This window comes from Pseudonaja textilis, chromosome 10 (assembly GCF_049901715.1).
Source record: "Pseudonaja textilis isolate UNSWEBS1 chromosome 10, rPseTex1.2, whole genome shotgun sequence".
Lineage (NCBI taxonomy): Eukaryota > Metazoa > Chordata > Lepidosauria > Squamata > Elapidae > Pseudonaja > Pseudonaja textilis.
The window spans coordinates 7,405,476-7,425,722 of NC_141999.1; the positions used below are offsets into that span (position 1 = coordinate 7,405,476).

General features: G+C 44.0%; 1 protein-coding gene across 7 annotated transcripts in view; it reads right to left on the minus strand.

Moving 5' to 3' along the window:
* The window catches only part of MAP7D1 (MAP7 domain containing 1), a 68,003-nt gene that overhangs the window by 11,076 nt on the left and 36,680 nt on the right, over positions 1-20,247 (minus strand). For 2 of the 7 annotated variants that reach the window (XM_087939587.1, XM_087939588.1), the window contains 8 exons: positions 19,687-19,850; positions 17,559-17,673; positions 13,842-13,952; positions 5,645-5,767; positions 4,792-4,931; positions 3,504-3,625; positions 2,083-2,339; positions 30-216 (listed from right to left, as the gene is read on the minus strand). In XM_087939587.1, coding sequence (XP_087795713.1) covers positions 30-216; positions 2,083-2,339; positions 3,504-3,625; positions 4,792-4,931; positions 5,645-5,767; positions 13,842-13,952; positions 17,559-17,673; positions 19,687-19,850 — 1,219 coding nt within the window. Of the gene's footprint in view, positions 1-29; positions 217-2,082; positions 2,340-3,503; positions 3,632-4,791; positions 4,932-5,644; positions 5,768-13,841; positions 13,953-17,558; positions 17,674-19,686; positions 19,851-20,247 lie in introns of all 7 variants that reach the window. The other 5 variants (XM_087939591.1, XM_087939586.1, XM_087939590.1 and 2 more) reach the window with 3 other exon arrangements.

Below are 20,247 nucleotides of genomic sequence, written 5' to 3' on the forward strand. Positions count from 1 at the left end.
CCTTGCTTCAGCTCCACTGGAAAACTCACCGCTCCTGCTCCTCTTGCTCCTTCCGCTCCTGCTCCTCCCTCTCCCGCTGTTCCCGCGCTTGCCGCCGTTTCTCAGACAGCAATCTAGCAGCTTCTTCTCGGTCTGTGGTGCCAGCCATCGGTTTGCCTGGCGTTGAGGGAGGAGGTGGAGGCATCGGGCTGGCAGTCCCAGAGGGGGCAGTGACTTCTATAGGAAGCCAAGCTTAGAGTTAGGCCACTTCCCCCAGAAGGAGCCTCCTCACCTGCCCACCAGCGTCTCCACCCAGGCATCACATTCATAATGGGAAGGAAGATGTAGCTTGACTTGCTTGTAATGAGGCTCTGGGGTGGTTATGCCTGGAGACTGCTTGTTCAGTGGTTTTGGATAGTCCCCTTGGCTGCATTCACACAGTGCTCTTAAGCTGAGGCTAAGTTATTGCTAAACTAACCAAGAGGGCATGCTTCACCTAACAGGAGGGGCAAAAAAAAATAATTAACCAAGGTTAGCATTATCCAAGCTAGTCCCAAAGGTGTCAGGATTCCCACAGTTACTCCAATTAAATCATGAGCCTCGAGCCACACTCCCAAAACTAAAAAAGATTTATTTGAAGTTAATATTCTACATCCGATACAAATCTGGGCGTAGCCAACTCTGAGATAGGTAATTCACTGTCACCCTTGATCCTGCTTTCGCCCCCACCCCCCACCCCTCTGGGTGTATCATCCAACAAAAACACGTCCATAGCCAAGAGTCATCAATCATGCTCTCCAATCAGGCAGAAGCTTCAGTCATCTAATCAGTCTTTGAAGAAAATATGAATGGGATGTATTTTCGATTCCACACTGCTCTCTGCTCTTTGAAACTCCCCCCACTTCTTGCTGTTGTCAACTATAAAAAGTGTATACAAAATATTCCATGAGTTGACAAAAGCTGCTTTTTCAAGAGGCAACTGGACTTTCTGTTTTTTCTTTGAAGACATTTCGCTTCTCATCCAAGGCGCTTCTTCAGCTCTGGATGAGAAGTGAAACGTCTTCAAAGAAAAACCAGAACGTTTTTTTCTTTCAAGCTTCAAGCTGCCTCTTGAAAAAGCACCTTTGGGACAACCATGACCTGGATGACTGAGACTCTCCAAGCTAGACAAAGGCATCTGAGCTTCACCTGAGGTGGTTTAGGAAGCTGTCTGCATGCAGTCCATCTCAGCTTACTTTGCAGAGTGGATGTCCCTTTCAGATAGGCCAAGTTGGGAAACAGACCCTATAAGGACTATTTAAATTTGATTATCACATGATATAATAACGGTATCCTGCCAGTTCCCCTCTCCCCTTTTATGGAAAATCTATGAGCTGTTATTTTGAGTTTCTTCCTTACGCTTCCTCTTTTCCCAGGATTGAGATTTCATTCGCTGTCTCTCTTGCATTCCTTCCTATCTTTGCTTCCTTCTCCATGTAAAGTTGGAAACTTCCATCCTTGCTTTGAGCAATCAGAGGAAAGGTAGAATGTAACATGCTTTTTCCTCTTCCTTTTAATGCTTTTGAATCATGCCCATATTAGGATTGTAATATCCCAGTTTAGCTTTCTAGCCGCCCTCTGAACACGGCTGTCCTCGACATATGACCATTATAGAGCCTGCCCATTATGGTCATGTGTTGTGAAAATCATAAACTGAGTCCATCTTGTGACTGACCCATTTTGTGGTGGTCATTAAGCAAATCACCACGGCCGTTAAATGAATCTACGATCATTAAGCAAACCAGTGGTTCACTATGGGTACGGTTCTGCAGAAAACTGAAAGGGACAGTTTTAAGGGAAATTGTTGTAAAACGCGGCCACATGACTACAGGACACAGTAAACAATTGTAAATGTAGCCATGTTGCTGAAGATGTTGAATTTGGGTTGTAAATCTCCTCTTAGGGGCTGGTTGTAACTCTGAATGGTTGCAAGTCAAGGACTACCTATATACATTTTCAAAATTCGATGATTAATTCTTTCATTTTCGGCTCTATGCCTTCTTTTATTTGACCGCATTAGCCTTGGCTGCAATTCAGGGTTAACGAAGAGCAATTATGGCCCACCTGCTGGTGTTTCACTGTTAACTGCTGCCTTCAAGTTGTCCTCCAGGGCTGGAGAAGCTGCCCCACGTTCCTTCGGTTCATTCTTGCATTCACGGGCCTTTGGTTGGCCCTCGGGCTCCCTGCGAACTCGCCTCTTGGGTGAAGACTGGGCACTGTGAGCCAGGCTTGCCCGATGCGAAGTGCTGGGTCCTGGGCTTGACGAGGCTGGGCGCTGTTTGGCCACAGCCGGCAAGGCTGGCTTGGACTTGGGGCTCGGGCTGCCAAAGGGAAGCATAGAGGAGCTGGCATTAGAGACAAAGCGGGGGAAACAGCCAGTCCCATTCTGGAGACCCTTCTCGGAGCAGAAATGCACAAGACAACTCTCCAATGATATGATTTCCAAGGAGAACTCATGCCCAGAATCTAACATCATGCCAGCAGGAACTACATGCTGCAAAAAAACCCAAAACCACCTGAAATCCTGTTAAAATTGGCAGTTATCCATGTCAACCTTTCCCAACCAGCTGAATGCGCTGAATCCCACATTCCGGCTGTGCAACCTCCCAGCTTCTTTTGCAACAGGTGCTTCAGAGCATGGAGACGTGTGAATCTACTGTCCTGCAATCCGAGTAAGAGATGCAGCTGCTTTAAAGAGCTGCCGATTGAGGTTGCTTTCACAGCCCAGGATGCAGCGAAGCATCTTTTCTCAATTATGTCCAAAAAACTCAGAATTATTGGAATGACTCCCTTATTGTAACTGTAAATTTCGACGACTCCTGTGACAGATTGTACAAAATGGAATTATCATCCTAATAGGGAGGGTTATGAGGTTAGGGGGGGAAAAAAGAGCATTATTGTCAAGAGGGATTCTTGGCAGGCAGCTTCATCCATATAAGGCATGGCCGCCATCTTGAATTTTGATACATGGATTGGAATGGAATGGAATAGAATTGGTTCTATTGGTTTAGTCATTTGATTACATTCAAAGTATAAAACTAACGTAAATATATAAGTAGATGCAAAGAAAACAATAGGATGTGTTCATAGCAAGCCACCCCCCTTACAATTAACTTCAATCTTATCTAAATATTCTGTCCTCCTCAAAATGATCTTTGATATACATCTCCCGTAATCAGATATGATTGCAAAGTTGGCTTCCCAAAGCCCATTTAGACAGTGCTAACTTAATTCTGTACCCCGTCAAGATCCTTGTGACTTCTATGACACTGTAATAAGGATATACTATGATATATAATGTTGAATAGGTTATAATATGAATGTAAATTCAATAAGAAATGTATACAAATATTATGTGCACAAGGTGTATGTACCCAGTCGACACACTGTATAACTGAAAGATGGTATTGTTGTTTTTGTTATAAAAATAAAAAACTATAATAACGATAACAATAATAATAAAAATAATCTTTGTGACTTCTTACCTGCCTTCGGGTACATGCAGCTGACGCGCCTGGCCAGAAGGCGTAGAATGGCGTTTGCGGAGGGCTAAGGCACTCTTTTCTTGGGCGTTTTCTCGATCCTTGTCTTTCTTTTCTTTCTTTTTCTGATGCTGAGAATAAGAGAAGACAGAATCATAAAGGAGAACCCACTTCCAGGGCGGAGAAGAACTCTGGGCCAAATCAATGCACAGTAACCTCATCTTCAAAGCAAGGGGTTGTTGAAAACTGCTTTTAAATCTTGGCAATGTATGGACTTCAACTTCCAGAATTCCCCAATCCTTTAAGATGCGTGGAAGTCCCAAAACTGCCAGGGTACTGGTTGGATCAACCTCTCTGTACCTTGTCTGTACACAGTTGCTTAGCAACTGAAAGCTATTTGGTTTTCATTCATCTCTCAAGGCAACAGCAGAAGCTTGTTTGAACATATAAAGCTCTGATGTCAGAGGTGGGTTTCAAATTTTTTTTTACCACCAGGTCACTGGGTGTGGCTTGGTGGGTGCACTTTGCGCGCACGCAGAGGGTTTCTACTGACCTTCTCCTGCAATCCTGCACTCTCCCTGTGTCTTCAACAGCTGACGTGCGGCAATCCGCTGTGCCGCGTGAAGCAGCTGAGCTTCAAAACCAGGAAATAAAGGAGAGGATAGAGGCGGGGCAGCAGCCGATCGTCGGAGCAAACCACTTCACTCATAGATGATCCTCAGAGCTACCGGTTCTGACGAACTGGGCCAAACCAGTAAAATACCACCACTGCCTGATGCATATAGTATTTGGCTAATTGGTGTCTCTCTTCCACCCCCATACTTAAGGTCTGGAATTCAGGCATCCCTTTCTACCTAAGAGGCCAGGACTCAGGTTTAATTGAGGAAGACTACGAGAGTCCCAGGAATTAAGGGAATCCTGGGAAACAACCACTGAGAAGACAATTTTCCTTTTCCATTAGATGAAACTCCTGCAATTTCCTCAAAATACTGACCCCCCCTCAAGGTCATTACAGTTCTCCTCCTACCAACAGGCAGGTTGAAAATATGATGTAGCCCCCCCACATCTGGAGTAGGGGACAGCAGCACTCAAGACCATAAATCTGCTCGTCTCTGTTGCTTCTAAAGGAGAGAAGAAACTTCGGTGGGAATAAAAATGTGGATCTAAAGCAGCATTTCTCAAACTTGGCAACTTTCTGGGAGTTGAATTCTTAAAAGTTGCCAGATTTGAGAAACACCGATCTAAAGAGTTGGGATAGTTTTTTTTAAAAAAAAATCTTATAGCAACTTACAGGAGAGGAGTGAGGCTTATTCCGGGGGGTTACATCAGGGCTGGTGGTTGCTGGCCGCCGTCGCTCCGCACAACGGTGTACACGCTGGTTTTTGCAGGGGCTTACTGGGCTGGCAGAAGCTGAGCGAGGGCACACAGGAACTGTTGGTGGTGAATGAAAAAAAGAAGGTCTGAATCTTCTACCGGGTTGTTTAGCAATACAAGACGTTCATGCTCGTTTGCATGAGCCGCGGGCAAGTGTGTGCGTGCACGCTCCATTTGTGCGACAGGGAGACACTCAGCCACTTGCATGAAACATGACTTCCCTCTGCCCACCGGTCTGCAAAGCCGGAAATGTTGGAGAACTCAGGCTTATTCAATCAGCCCAACATGACATGCTAAGCCAGGGGAGTAAAATTTAAGGCCCACAGGTCGGATTTGGCCTGCGATATGGTTGAATCTGGTCTGCGGGGCTGTCCAGGTCTACCCAATGCAAAGAGGAAACATGCCAGCAGTTTGGGGAGTGGCATCAAACTAGCCATGCCCACCCCGTTGGCCGCACCCACCCATGGGCGACTGCCCATGCCCCCCTGGACAGCCACAGGTCAACCACAGCCCCGATGCAGCCCTCAATGAAATTGAGTTCGACACCTCTGTGCTAAGCCACAAACAGCCGAACAACAGTTATGAACAACAAACGGTTCATAAACATAACAGCTGAGTTCACGGAAAACATAAGCTAAACCTAACAAATCAACCTAACGATGCAACCAGGCTGATGCTGTTGCAAACGCATCATTCCTTTGGCATCATCGAGGCTTGCTTCCCACCCTCCTCTCAATGACATTTTAGCCCCCTTAGATCCTTCCGCTCACCTTGCTCCTTGCCATTGCCGGCTAGCGTCACAGCGCTTCTGCTGCGGGCCAAGAAAGCGAGAGTTGGGGTCATCAGCCGGTCCACGATGCTGCTCTCCCAAGCACTTAGTTGAAGACTACGATCTGGGGAAGGAAAAACAAAGTTTTTGGTTAATCCAAGCTCTGGTAGGGTTCAGTTTCCTCCTGGACCAACCTTCCAGTGCTTGGAGATACAAAGCGCTCCTTGGATTTCTGGTCTGCAGAGGTGTGCAACAACACTAACTTTCCAAATCTCTTCCTTGAAACTTGTGACTGCTACTACTACTACTACTACTAGTACAGTTGCGTTAGGAGAACCAAAGCACTTTCAGGCTGAAAGGATTAACCAGTGATATCACTATGGCCCAGGGGGTGCCGAGTTAGGGGCTCCTTTCATACCCCCACGAAGTTGCCCCCCATGAAGTGGTACCCATCTTATCTACCTGCAGTTGCCCACTTTCGAACTGCTGGGTCAGCAGGAACTGGAGCAAGATGATGGAAGCTCACCCCATCACACAGCAGCAACCGAGTCTCAAACATGGGCCTACCAATCATCAGACCAGCATCCTAACCACGTGAGCCTGTGCTCCCCAACTTGTAGCTCATGAACAATCTTCCAGTAGCTTAACCCATAATCTTTCTACAAGAGATGGTTTTAGATCTTTGGCATGACGTAGTTTTGCTTGCAACTGCCTTACATGGGTGTGACAAAAAGAAAATCAGGTATAAAGGAGAGAAAGGGTGTCCCCACTCATTCTGAGTCTACATCTGCCTACATCTCTCAACAGATTAATTCCTGATAGATTGCAGTTCTTGGTAAAAAGAGGGTTACAATCCAGATTGGGACAATTTGACTGATGGAATCCAATCAAAGGTGGACTTTGCCATCTCCTTCCTTTTGCTCCCTCTTCATATTTCTAAACCAGTGTTTCTCAACATCAGCAACTTGAAGATAGGTGGACTTCAACTCCCAGAATCCCTCAGCCAGCCATGGCCGAGGGATTCTGGGAGTTGAAGTCCACCCATTGTAAAGTTGCCGAACTTGAGAAACATTGTCCCAGAGCAGCGGGCTCCAACCCTTCCACCAACCAGGCAATAAAGATTTATAGATTTTAAAAGATTTAGGTGAGGAAAACCAGGTTCAAATCATAGTTGGTCCTGAAACGTCATTGGCTGTGTTCACATAGAGTGGAGGTCTCCAAATGTGGCAACTTTAAGACTTGTGGACTTCAACTCCCAGAATTCTGGGAGTTGAAGTCCACAAGTCTTAAAATTGCCAAGTTATGCCTGACATAGAGATATCCAGCCTGTACTGAACAGCAAATGGTTTTTGAGTAGTGGCAACCCAATTCTGCTCCCGCATTTTGTGTGTATATGATCATTGGCAATACAGGTGTTGGAGAGTCAAAAACAGTCAAGATGGCAACTGTAACGGTAACCATCTTGAAAGCTTGTTTGTTTGTTATTGCTTGATTCCAGCCAAAGTATTGAAAAAACATTGTGTAGGACTCATAATCTCCCAATAGTTGCTTGTTCCTGTTATATTAAATGATTTATTCAGTTGCACTAAACTGGTAAATAAACTAAGATTAGATGATTTACCTCCTTTTGTCCTGAATGTGTAGCCAGTTTCTCAGTCTCTAATAATTCCAATGGTTGTCCAAACAAACTACTTTAAAGCTGGCACACTCCGGGAGATTAAAGGAACATTGTAATAGTTGCATAACAAACTACTTCTTGACATTTTGGGTATGGCTGATAATTCTGCAAACAATGTTGACGCTCGACTGACGTTACAAACCACCTTTGCCTGAAAAACCTTAAGCTTTGTAGATTCTGCCAGAGGAAGTGACTTGCAATAAACACAAATATGAACAATGAAAGATTGAAATAGCAAATGTGGCTAATCATGGCCAGGAATATCCCACACCCTATCAGTGGGAAACCTTTTCGTTCGAGAGATAGCTGGGATTCCAGCATTTTTCTGAACAAGCTTGTTTTCAGTGGGTCTGGAGAACAGAATATAAAGGTCATTTTAATGCTCTTTACTACTTATGTTATTGGTCTAAGGAGCTTGAAAACTTGGGTCAGAGGAAGATGGGATGTATTTTATTTTAATATATTTTATTCTGTGTACCTATATATTTATCTTAACATACAGGTAGTCGTTGACTTATGACCACAATTGAGTCCAAAATTTCTTTTGGTAAGCAAGACATTTGTTCAGTGAGCATTGTCCCATTTTATGACCTTTCTTGCCACAGCTGTTAAATGAATCACTGCCATTGTTAAGTTAGCAGCAAGATTGTTAAGTGAATCTGGCTTCCACATTGACTTGGTTTCCCAGAAGGTCACAAAAGGTGCAGGACATTGCAACCGTCATAAAGATGAATCAGTTGCCAAGCATCCAACTTTTGATCACATGACCAGGGAAATGCTGCAGTGGTTGTAAGTGTGAAAAACGGTCATAACTCACTTTTTCAGTGCTGTTGTAACTTCAAACAGTCACTAAAAGAACTGTTGTACGTTGAGAACTACCTGTATTTTATTTTTAAAAAGTGGGATCTGTTTAATAAATTTTAATGGGTTTGAACAAAAGAGTCAAACTATCATTTCAACGTTTTATGCTTGTGGGGTTGTTTTATTTTTTGGTTTGTTGACCCCTGCTCCTGTTTGAATTGAAAACCAACCAAAATCAGAGATATGAGGTGGGTGCCTATATACATTGATAAATAAATAAATACAAACATAATTTTACATCTATAGGCTTGCTTAATTTGGCTTGGTCACTGATACCTTCCTATACATTAATCTCAGCATTACGAGATTGCAGAGTTGTGGGGTTTTTTTTTACCTAAAAAGGCCAATTTTTAAAAAAATAAAGAAAAATTTGTCAAATCTTTCTCTTGGCATCCATACGTACCTATGAGCACACTGCTGTCTGAATAATTTCACCTCAGGACCGCACCTAATTCCACATGCATTAACCATCCCTTCCGTTGGTCTTTTCCTGAATCTTGTTCAGATGCTCAGGATATTTTTTCATCATCGCTAAGCAACGAGGAAACAAAACAATGGCGGGCAGAAATACTATCTTTAGCAGCAAAGAGACATTAGGGCAGGGCGTAATTGGAGCCCGTCGAACTCAGCAGTGTAGGATCTGCTTGCAAGGACCAAGTGGGTAAAATTTCCCCTCAATGGAGAGACAGCTCCACAGGAGGGTCAAGGTGCTTTTCAGATTGAACACCTGGGAAGTGTCATGCAACACACCTGGAAAACATTAGAAGGTGCTCTCCTATTTTGTAGTGTCTGTTGTCGACCTCACCATCACTGCAGGGGTCAAAGTAAACTAGGATTATTAATATCCCACACAGTTTATACTTTACATTTTATGGGAAATTCCATCTTACTATTTCATTAGTGCTTCTAGCGTTTCAGCTGAGACCCTTTGCAAAGAGCTGCTCCAGAAACATACAGCTAGGAAGAGAAGGGTCATTGCAAAGGTCCCGTGGTTTGGGACCAACTAGACCAGTTTGGTCTAGTGGTTAAGGCAGCAGGTTAGAAGCCAGGAGGTTGTGAGTTCTAGTACCAGCTTAGGCATGAAAGTCAGATGTGTCAAAGTCACACATCTCTCAGACCAACTCACCTCACAGGGATGTTGTTGTGGGGAAAATAGGAGGAAGAGAACTATTGTATATGTTTTACTCCTTGAGTTAGTTATAACAATAATAAAGGTAGGATATGAGCTGTGATGGCACGGTGGTTAGAATGCAGTATTGCAAGCTAACTCTGCTCACTGCCAGGAGTTCGATCTTGATGGGGCTCAAGGTGGACTCAACCTCCCATCCTTCTGAGGTCAGTAAAATGAGGAGTCAGATTGTTGGGGGAAAATATGCTGACTCTGTAAACTGCCCAGAGAGGGCTGTAAAACACTATGAAGAAGTATATAAGTTTTATTTACTGTATAAATAAACAAGCAAACAAATAAATTAATAATGGTTTGAAGTACCGAACAGGGATTCACATATTCTGCCAGCTGTGCCCCAACGTGACCTAATGGGTGAAATGAGGGAGAAATAATATTTGCTTGTTGAAAAGGATCACTGGGAACCCTGACGCAAAGCATTGTGAGCATCCCAAAGACTCCCCCCTCCGTGCAAAAGTGATTTCCTGCTCTGCCCTCCTCCCCACAAACAGCTGAAAACGCTGGATAGCAGAACTGCAGTACATCCAAAGAGACTGAAATTATGAGGCTGCTGTGCGCCCAAAACTAAGGATGTCAACCATTTTAGCTTTTTGAGGAATTACTGTGTCTCATTTGTGTTTCTATAACTGTCTGGTTTGACATAGCAACCAAACAGGACAGGGACAGACTTCATCGGATAGTTAGGACTGCAGAAAAACCATTGCAACCAGCCTGCCTTCCACTGAGGGACTGTATACTGCCTGGGTCAGAAAGAAAGATGAGAAAATATCTATAGATATTCTGCTGTCTGAACCTTATGCTCAAGCTTTGGTCTTCCTTACACCCCAGTTGATTACAGATAGCAGGTAGTTCTCAACTCACAACTCATTGCTTATTAGCCATTTGAAGTTAAGACACACACACCCAAAACATACTTCTGACCCAGATTCGAAGTTCTGACGGCTGCACTACTCTTCCCCATCACCACCACCCAGTCATCTGAAGATAATTTGGGCATTATGCAAGCGGCCCACATTTCCGACACTTTGCTGTGGCCTCTGATCACATGAGTGTGATTTACAATAGTTTCCTGCAAAAAAAAACCAAACAGCCTATTGCACACAATACTTTTGGTTTATGACTGTGCTATTCACTTAATGACTGTGGTATTCACTTTACAACCACCATTACACCACTTCATGTCCTCTGTAAAAAAAATTAAAATTAAATTGGGTCAGTCATACGATTACCTGCTTACCAGTTGGCACAACGTAAGATCTTTAAGTTAAGCTGTTAAGTCAAGGACTATCTGTACATGGAGTTAAAAACATGCTTCACATGTGTACTGCAATTAATTCATCATACAAGCCAAGGTTGGAAGCCACACTAAGTCTCCAGTGCCCGCTAGAATCTGAAGTTTGATGTGCGTGTGTGCGTGCGTACACCATCCTGTTCTGTCGATCAAACAGCAAAATGCTTCAGACCGCTTTGCACCTCTAACAGTTATATAAAATCAACCAGTTCAAGAAAAATGTCCATATTGAGCTCTTAACCAAAATGCTGAAATGATTTGGCACTGCCTCATTCCAGGATACGTTTTTTTTTTCAACGTTATAGTCTAGCTGCCTATAGCCCTGAGCTCTCCTAGTGGTCTCTCCTCCTTCAGTCTTTTCAAGTTCTGGCAATATCTCCTTATGCTACCACTATTTTGGGACATAGAAGGTGGGCAAAAAGAGAGTGCTCTTCCTGTTTGATCTCGAGGGAAGGCAGATAATGAAATTCTCTTCAGACGTTCATCATTCTTTTGGTCAGTTGCTGAATTTCAATGCTGCCACTATATTTCCTTCTTTTTATCTACTGCAGCATTCATCTGTTTACATATTGAGCTTTGCATTTAGTTCTTTTGTTTGTTAAAAGCACTTTGAAGAGCTGGCATACAAAAAAGGCCACAAATAGACTGCAACCAAGGTATCAACAAACAGACCAGGCTGGGCAGTGAAACCTGGGACACGTCCATGACAATTCACCAGGCCAACACACTATGGCCAACTCGCTGTGGAACAATTCACTTTGGACAAGAGTTACACTAATATCAAAGAAATGGTGAAATAGAATCATTAAAGAAAGGATGAAAAAGGAGGGACAAAAATGGAATGTGAATCACAAAATTTTTTAAAAAAATAATTTATTTTGAACAATTAAATTGAATGTTTAAATTGTCCCGCAGCAACTTAGCTGTGACGAGTTGGCCGCAGCAAGTCGTCCCATTCCGTCCTGGGACTGATGATTGAGAGACAGAAAGAAAGAAAGAAAGAAAGAAAGAAAGAAAGAAAGAAAGAAAGAAAGAAAGAAAGAAAGAAAGAAAGAAAGAAAGAAAGAAAGAAAGAAAGAAAGAAAGAAAGAAAGAAAGAAAGAACAACAAACACACTCTCTTCAAGAGAAAGGTCTGAGCTATTCAAATGGCTGCGAAATAAAACCAAAAGTGGTCTGGTAAAATCCAACTTTAAATCACTGATCATTTTGCACTAACCTCGCAGCATTGTTTTATGACAAAACGGGGCAGGCAGCATATAGAGGTAGTCCTCTACTTACGACCCCAATTGAGCCCAAAATGTCCATTGCTAAGTAAGACTGCTGTTAAGTGAATCGCTGCAGTTGTTTAAGTTTGTAACATGGTGGTTGAGTGAATCTGCCTTCCCCACGGACTTTGCTTGTCAGAAAGGTTGCAAAAGGGGATCACGTGACCCCGGGACACTGCAACCGTCATAAGTATGAGTCAGTTGCCAAGCACCTGTGAATTCTGATCACGTGACCATGGGGATGCTGCAACAGGCATAAGTGTGAAAAACAGTCACAAGTCACTTTTTTCAGTGCTGTTGTAACTTCGAACAGTCGCTAAATGAATGGTTGTAATTCAAGGACGACCTGAATGTTGAATCCTTGGTGGGATGACAAATGCACTTTGCTTGTCAGCAGTGAGGACATAACAATGTTAATATTACAGAGTCAGGAGTCCAGGGTTAGTCCTAATTCCTACTACAGTTTAAAGATGAAGCTGAAATTAGTTAGCATTCCTTCCTTGTCTAGTACAGACAGTCCTCGATTTATAACTGTTGAGCAACCACGCCATGTTACAACAGCATTAAAAAAAGAAAAAGCAACTTACAAGAGGTGTTTGCACATCCACCTCTTGTAGCACCCCAAGTCATGTGGTCAACATTTGGGTGTTTGGCAACTGACATGTATTTATAAGTGGTTGAAACATCCCTGGGTCATATGACTGCCATGTATGACCTTCCCAGCTGGCTTCCAAAAAGCAAAGTCAATTGGGTGGGGGAGGGAGAGAAGCTGGATTCACTTAGCGACCGCACGATTCACTTAATATCTCAGGCATGACTTAGTTAACAACTATTTTGCTTAGGAATGGCCCCAACTGTGGCCATAAATCAAGGACTATATGTATCTCCTGCATGCAGTTCCCTACATCGATCTGCTGCAAATCCTATGAATAATTCAACTAACATTTCAATCTCAAACTCTACCTCAAGATAAACAAACAGGGAAGGGGAACAGAAATGTTAATTGCGTTACTGAAAAACTGCAATGTACTTGATAATTTGGCCACTGGGAGGTGCAAGGACGTTCTGACTCCAATCTCTTAAAATGCTACTGAGCCTCCTCTTCCGTCTGCTAAAATTTCGTCCTGTTTTGTAGGCTTTCTCAACCTTGGCAACTTTTAAGATGCGTAGACTTCAACTCCCCAAATCTCCCTGCCAGCAACTCCAGGGATTGAAATCCACACATCTTAAAATTGCTAAGGATGAGAAACCTTGCTCTATTGGCTAGATTCGTGCTTCCTTTGGTAACCATGAAGAGGTCTAGGACCTTGAATCTTTTAAAAATGCTGAACACTCCATCCTGCACTTACAGGCTTGTCTACATCCGGGTTTCTCGATCTCAGCAATGTGAGGCGATGACTTCAATTCCCAGAATTCTCCAGGCACAATGACTGGCTAGGGAATTCTGGGAGTTGAAGTCCACATATCTTCATGACGCCGAGATTGAAAAACATTGGTCTAACACAGGGGTGTCAAACTCGCATTGTCGCATTGTCATCATGTGATGTATTGCAACTCCCCCCCCCTCGCTAAACCGGGGTGGTCGTGGCCAGCGATGAGGCATCTAGCCCACGGGTCGCAAGTTTGATACTCCTGATCTAACACATATACTAGAAGGTCTCTTGCTCCCTTCCTCCCTTCCTTTTCTTTCTTTCTTTCTTTCTTTCTTTCTTTCTTTCTTTCTTTCTTTCTTTCTTTCTTTCTTTCTTTCTTTCTTTCTTTCTTTCTTTCTTTCTTTCTTTCTTTCTTCCTTTCTTTCTTCTCTTATCAGTTTACCCCTGTCAGCTAGTTCCAGGACTATCGATAGGATGGATTTAAAATTGGGGGCCCCCATCCCTCGCCCTGACACAGCTGCATGTCCCCGGGGGTCTCTTACTTCTACTGGGCGAGTTCCAGAGAGTGGCAGAAGATTTGGAGAGGCGCTTGTTGATTATAGAGTCCACATGTTTGGGGAGATTTACAGCAGAGAGAGAGCACCTGCTTGCACCTACAGAGGGAAAAGACACACAGGTGTTAAGGGCAGCGGGGTGCGGGGGGGGATCTGGTGGAAGTGCGAGCATGCAGCAGCGGGGATCATGCAGTGAATGCTATGAGTTGCGAAGGAGACTCCCGGGAAAGCCCACGAGGGTGCCTCGATTCGAGCTGCCTGCAGGAACAGGAAACCATACGAACACCTTTTTATGTGCTGATCTGCAGCCTCGTGTATTCTACTCCAGCGCACGTCCCCACTGATGTCACGGGCCTAAGTGAGCTTGGCAGAAAGCAACTTAGCACGTGTGGTGGCTCAGTGGCTCCTGGCGGGGCTATGACCTTCCCAGAGGCCCACTGTCGGAGGTCTTTTCCCCTCCTGCAGCCAAACAACAGCAGGAGGTGAAGACATCATTTACAGCTCCTTCTTGTTACAAGCTGACCGACTCAGGTCCCATCCAGCTGAGAGAGGCCGAGTCCCATAGAAAGCATGCAACAGATGACAGCCTTCACAGAAGATGTTAAATATCAGGTTCCTGCGCACACTTAACAGCATGTTTGCACTGCCATGGCCAAAAGATGAGCAGGACGTAGACTCAACCATCCAGCAAACAGATCCCTTTTTAGATACAGAAGCTGAACCACAAACAGCCTGGATTGACAGCAAAGCAGCTTTTTCAGACCAACATTGAAAGGACAACACCGAAAGCATTTTGAGTGTTCATTTATAGGACACCGTCAGAATTTGAAACAAACCCTGGCTTTTTATTCCAGGGCCACAACAAATAAACAAGGTAGTAGTTTATCCTCAGTGCTATCTGCAAGACAACATTTTGAACAATTGACCAAGGAGATGATTTTTTTTAAAGCACTCTTCAAATTTCCATAGTAAAAAGTGGTTGTGCTTCTTCTCAAACATGCCTAACTTGATGATTACAGACTAGATCGGTCATTTGCACAATATGAAAAGCCTAGCTAATTCTAAACTTGTTAGGACTTTTTTTTTTTTGGGTGACTTTATGCGTTCTGTGAATCCAGGTTGGTGGATTAGTTACTGATTCAAAGTATTATACCAACCCAGGGAATAAGGTGGCTCCATCATCTGGTTAAATGTGTTTTGTGAACAAGCCCAACCAAAGCATGCCTTTGAACTTGCTTTTTCTTGTTTCATGCGGCAATGTAAACATAAATTAGTGAATTAGACATTTTTTCTGCACATTGGGTCACTGGAAGCATCCTGCATGGGTCTCTATCTGTATTCTAGGATGAAAAAGAAGGGCTAACGTGGAATTCTTATTGCCAAAACCCACATGGAGCATCGTGCCCAGTTTTGTCTAAACCCAAAGCAAAATTCACAAATCCAAAACTAATTTAGAGTAAGAGCTGCCAATATTGATGGAAGATTCGTAATAATAGAATAACAGGATATGTCTCTGCCAAAAAATAGACAGATTTTTTATTGCAGATAATTATTTGAACCTTATATATCCTATTTCTATTCTGCAATAAATAAAATGCAGCCACTGAATAGTATTTAACTTATTCAGTGAGGTCAAACTAGTTAAGGAGAGCAATTTCATGCGATGACCTGAACTATTTTGGAGAATTCAGCAAAGACAAAATGCTGTTCAACATTATTTATTTATTAATGAACCATTCACTCTGAAAAGTGTCTCAAAAGAGCCCTACAGGTAGTCCTCATGGTGCAACTGCCTTGTTTAACCATTATTTGCAGTTACAACATGATGAAAAAAAACAACTTAGTGACTAATCTTCGTATTTTTGACCTTTGCAGGTCTGCAAGGAGTTAAGATTGTAAAATCATGACAATTCACTTAACAACTGCTTTGCTTAACAACCTACTTGTCTATCCTGTTTGTAGTTGCTAAATGAAGATGAGATCAAAAATCCACCAAGTTCATCATTCACTTCCCAACAAGATATAGCTTCCAACTATCCATACACTGGCCAATAGATCTTCCTCATAAAGATACAAAGTGCTTTGACCATCTGAAACGTTTGAACATTTGTTTTTATCATGACCAGCAGCAATTTCCAATCAGTTCAGATAGTTAAAGTTAATGAAGAGCACAGCAGAATGGTAAATAGCCTGGTTGTCTATTATTTATTAATTATTTATTGCCACAGGTAACCAGGAAGCTGCTACTTATGTCTGTTCTTTTAAAGGTAGTCCTTGAGATACGATTGTAATGAAACTTGCCCATAAAATATGACCTCTTTTGTGGCCATCACAGTCATTCAGTGAACCAATGATTCACTACAGATATCATTTTGCCGAAAACTGGAAGTGCTAGTTTTCGGAAAAACTGTCATAAAATGGAGTCACGGGATCATCAGATGCTACAAATGGTTGTAAATGCAGCCATGTGGCCAAGTAATAAAAGTGTGGACACTTGACTCCATAGGTGGGTGACTGTCAGAACTTTGGAACCAGGTCATAAATCCCCTTTTCTGGACTGGTCATAAATCAAGGACTACTTGTTTTTTTTTTTGAAGCCAGAGCGTTCCAGAGAGTTTCTACTTTGTCATCCTGCATTCTGCATTACACATTTCTCTCTCCAGTCATGAGACCTTGTGAGCATATAACTGCCTCTGCTGCTAGGGCACCCGGCTGCCTTGGGGAATTCTGGGAGTTGAAGTCCACACAAGTGTTATTGCTGAGATGAAGCTAGTCCCCAGGATCACTCCCAAAGTTGCTTCCTAATACTACCAAAACAGGAAATCCTGGCCCTGTTTACACACACACGGCTATGTCCACTTGGTATCATCATGCCTGCAGCGTTCATACGTGCCCAGAGTGTGAAGCGTGACACCTCCCATTCTCGTCCTTCAGTTTCCCACCTCCAGTCCATTCCTGCCCAAAGACTCTTGGGGATGGGAAGATTGCCAAGGACGGAATATGCTGTGCTCAGCAGTGGGCAAGTTATATTTGTGGCTCAGCTCCTTCCTGCCTTGGTTCCAATGTGCCCGCAGGGCGGAAACTGCCAACCAAGGAGGAGAAAGATGGGTGAGGCTCTTGAGCAGCACATCACATAGAAGAGAAGAAGCAGTGTGGGAACTAAAAGGTACCAAGCGGTCGAAAGTCCACTGAAAATCGACAACGGGCCCCAGCAAAGCTGCAAAGAAATGCAGTGCTGTCCTGTATGCAGAAGAAAGAAAGAAAGAAAGAAAGAAAGAAAGAAAGAAAGAAAGAAAGAAAGAAAGAAAGAAAGAAAGAAAGAAAGAAAGGATGGAGGAAGGGAGGGAGGGAGGAGATAAGAAGAGTGGGGAAGGAAGGGAGGGACAGATGAAAGGATGGAAGGAAAGAAGGAAGGAAGAGAGAAAGAAAAAGAAAGAAGATAGGAAGAGGGGGAAAGGGGCGGAGGGAGAGAAGGAAGGGAGGGGAGAGGGATGAAGGAATCGCCTTATAATTTCAAACTACACTAGGGTGCAGAAGCCCCTCCTCGTCCCAACGACATGCGCGTGCAAAAGTGCCCAGCCGTGCAAAAGCATAAAAAAAATAAAATTGAAAAAAAGCCCGCTCCCCACCAGGCCCATTGTACTTGCTGTTCCCCCCCAAGAATACGACAGCCGTGTCCCCAAGCTAAGCGGGGCCTCCACTCACCCTCCTTGTGTACAGGGGAGCCGTGGTGCAGCGCTCCAGCCCACGACCATCGCTGCTGCCGGATTTCAGCCCAGGTTTTCTTCACGGAGCGCTGGATGGCGGCTTCGTAGAGCTCCTGATCAAAATGCAGGAGGGGGGGGGAGGTTTAGTTTTCTGTTTTTGTGTGCCAATCATGCAACTTGGGGGGGTGTTTGCATAAACAATGAAGCTGAGCAGTTTGGTTGGAGAGAAAAAAAATGATAAAAATACTTTTTTTTTTTTTTTAAAAACTGGAAATCCTTACAGGTCGTCCTTGACTTACAACCAACATTGGGACTACCATAGAACTTGGTCCCTAAATAGGGTGCTTGTTAAGTGAGTCTTGCCCGAATTTACTTTTTATCTTTTGCTGTATTTGTTAAATGAATGCAGCTTCCTCACTGACTTGGCTTGTTGGAAACCGGCTGGGAAGAGCAATCACATGACCGCAAGAGGCTGCAACCGTCATAAATACATACAGGTTGCCAAGTGTCTGAATTCTGATCCCGTGACCCTATGGATGCTTGCAAGAGGTGTAAGCGTGATGACCAGTTTTAAGTCACTTTTTTCAGCTCAGGTCAAGGACTACCTGTATACGGACTTTCTGCTTGAAAGAAGCAAAAATGAATTTATTATGGCATTTGGATATTAAAAATGAGACTAAGGAATTGGAGCAAAGTTTAATATGACAACTGCTCAGCAGAAAGGACAGAAGCTACAACTGCATGACGGGGCTTTTCACCCCAATTTTTTTTCTTGTTCCTCCATCGCTTATTTTCTTTATTCTTGATTGTTTTGTGTACAACTAGTCCTTGATTTACAGCCGTTCGTTTAGTGACCATTCAAAGTTACAACTGCACTGAAAAAAGCAACGTGACTTTTTCACTTTTCATATGTTCCTCATACTTATGACCATTATAGTATCCCCATCAGAGGTGGTATTCAGCAGGTTCTGACCAGGTTCTGGAGAACCGGTAGTGGAAATTTTGAGAAGTTCAGAGAACCGGCCAATACTACCTCTGTCTGGCCCCGCCCCCATCTCTTCTCTGCCTCCCATTAGTCCCAGCTGATTGGCTGAGTCTTCTTTGGTTGCCCTGCACAGGAGAACGGAGCTGGAAAGCAGGTTAGTGGGACGAGGAGGGAATGGGGGATTTTGCAGTATCCTTCCCCTGCCACACCCATTAAGCCGTGCCACCAAGCCACGCCCACAGGACGGGTAGTAAAAAAATTTGAATCCCATTACTGATCCCCATGATCACATGACCAAATCATGGGATCACCCAATGCAACCTGCTGACAGGCAGGTCAAGGCGGAAGCCGAATTTACAACCGTTGTCACAGATAGTCCTCGACTTACATCCACAACGGAGCCCCAAATAAGTGAGCTTTGCCCCATTTTATGACTTTTCTTGCCACCGTTATTAAGTGAATCATTGCAGTTGACAAGTCAGTAACCCAGCTGTTGAGTGAATCCCCATGGACTTCGCTCGTCAGAAGGTCACCAAAGGGGATCCTATGACCTTGGAAGCACACAGCGACGGTCATAAATTTGAGCTGGTTGCCAAGGCATCTGGATTTTGATCCTGTGGTCATGGGGGGGGATGCTGCAAAGGTCGTAACTGTGAAAAACGTCCGTAAGTGACATTTCCCAGAGGGGTGGTAACCTTGAACAGTACTAAACGAATTATTGTAAGTCAAGGACTAGCTATATTAACAACTGCAGTGATTCGCTCAACAAGAAAAGTCATAAAATGGGGAAAATCAACCATCTTGCTTAGCCACAGAAATGTTGGACTTAGTTGTGGCTCTAAATCAAGGCCCGCTGGTATTTTTTTTTCCTTTAAACCAGGGGTCCCCAAAGTCGGCAACTTTAAGATTTGTGGACTTCAAGTCCCAGAATTCTGGGACTTGAAGTCCACAAATCTTAAAGTTGCCGACTTTGGGGACGCCTGGTTTAAACATTTCTAATAAAAAAAGGCCTCGTGGAGGAAACGAGGTGCCTTCGTTTCTGTTACCTTCCAGGGCAACGTAGGCAGCCTTGGAGCAACCCAACGTGGGTGACCCCATGGCTTGATTCCTCTTTGACTCGCCCAGAACGTCTCCAACTGACCTTGTTCCTCTCCATCTTTTGGCGCTGGCGTTCTTCCAGGGCGGCTCGCCGCTTCTCTGCTCGCACTCGCTGCTCTTCAAGCCGCTTCCGCCTCTCTTCCAGCTGTTTTTCTCTCAGCAGGCGGGCCTTCTCTTCCTTCTCCAGCCACACCGCCCGCTTGGCAGCTACTCAGGGGGGTGCGTTCAAAGAGAGAAGAAGGCACAGCGAGGTTTGTTGAGACTTAGAGGAGCCCTACACTGCGTGCCTCTTGCCTCCACAGGAGGCCCACAGACCCACTCCCGGAGCACGTTGGCTTATTGTGAAATGTGGTGCTTTTGCACTTTTTGTTTTTGAGGACTAGCTGGTTGGAGCCCGCCCTGCCAGAGCTGTAAAAGGCATCTCAACCAGCACTGAGGATGTTACCTATTTGGGTAATGAAAGGTCTGCAAGAAAACGAGGCTCAGAGAGCAGAAAGGATCCCACCCCTTTACTTTACAGCACTGTTTCTTCAACTTTTTCTTCTTCTCTTTCAGGATCCTTCCCATTTTCAACATTATAGACACACACACACACACACACACA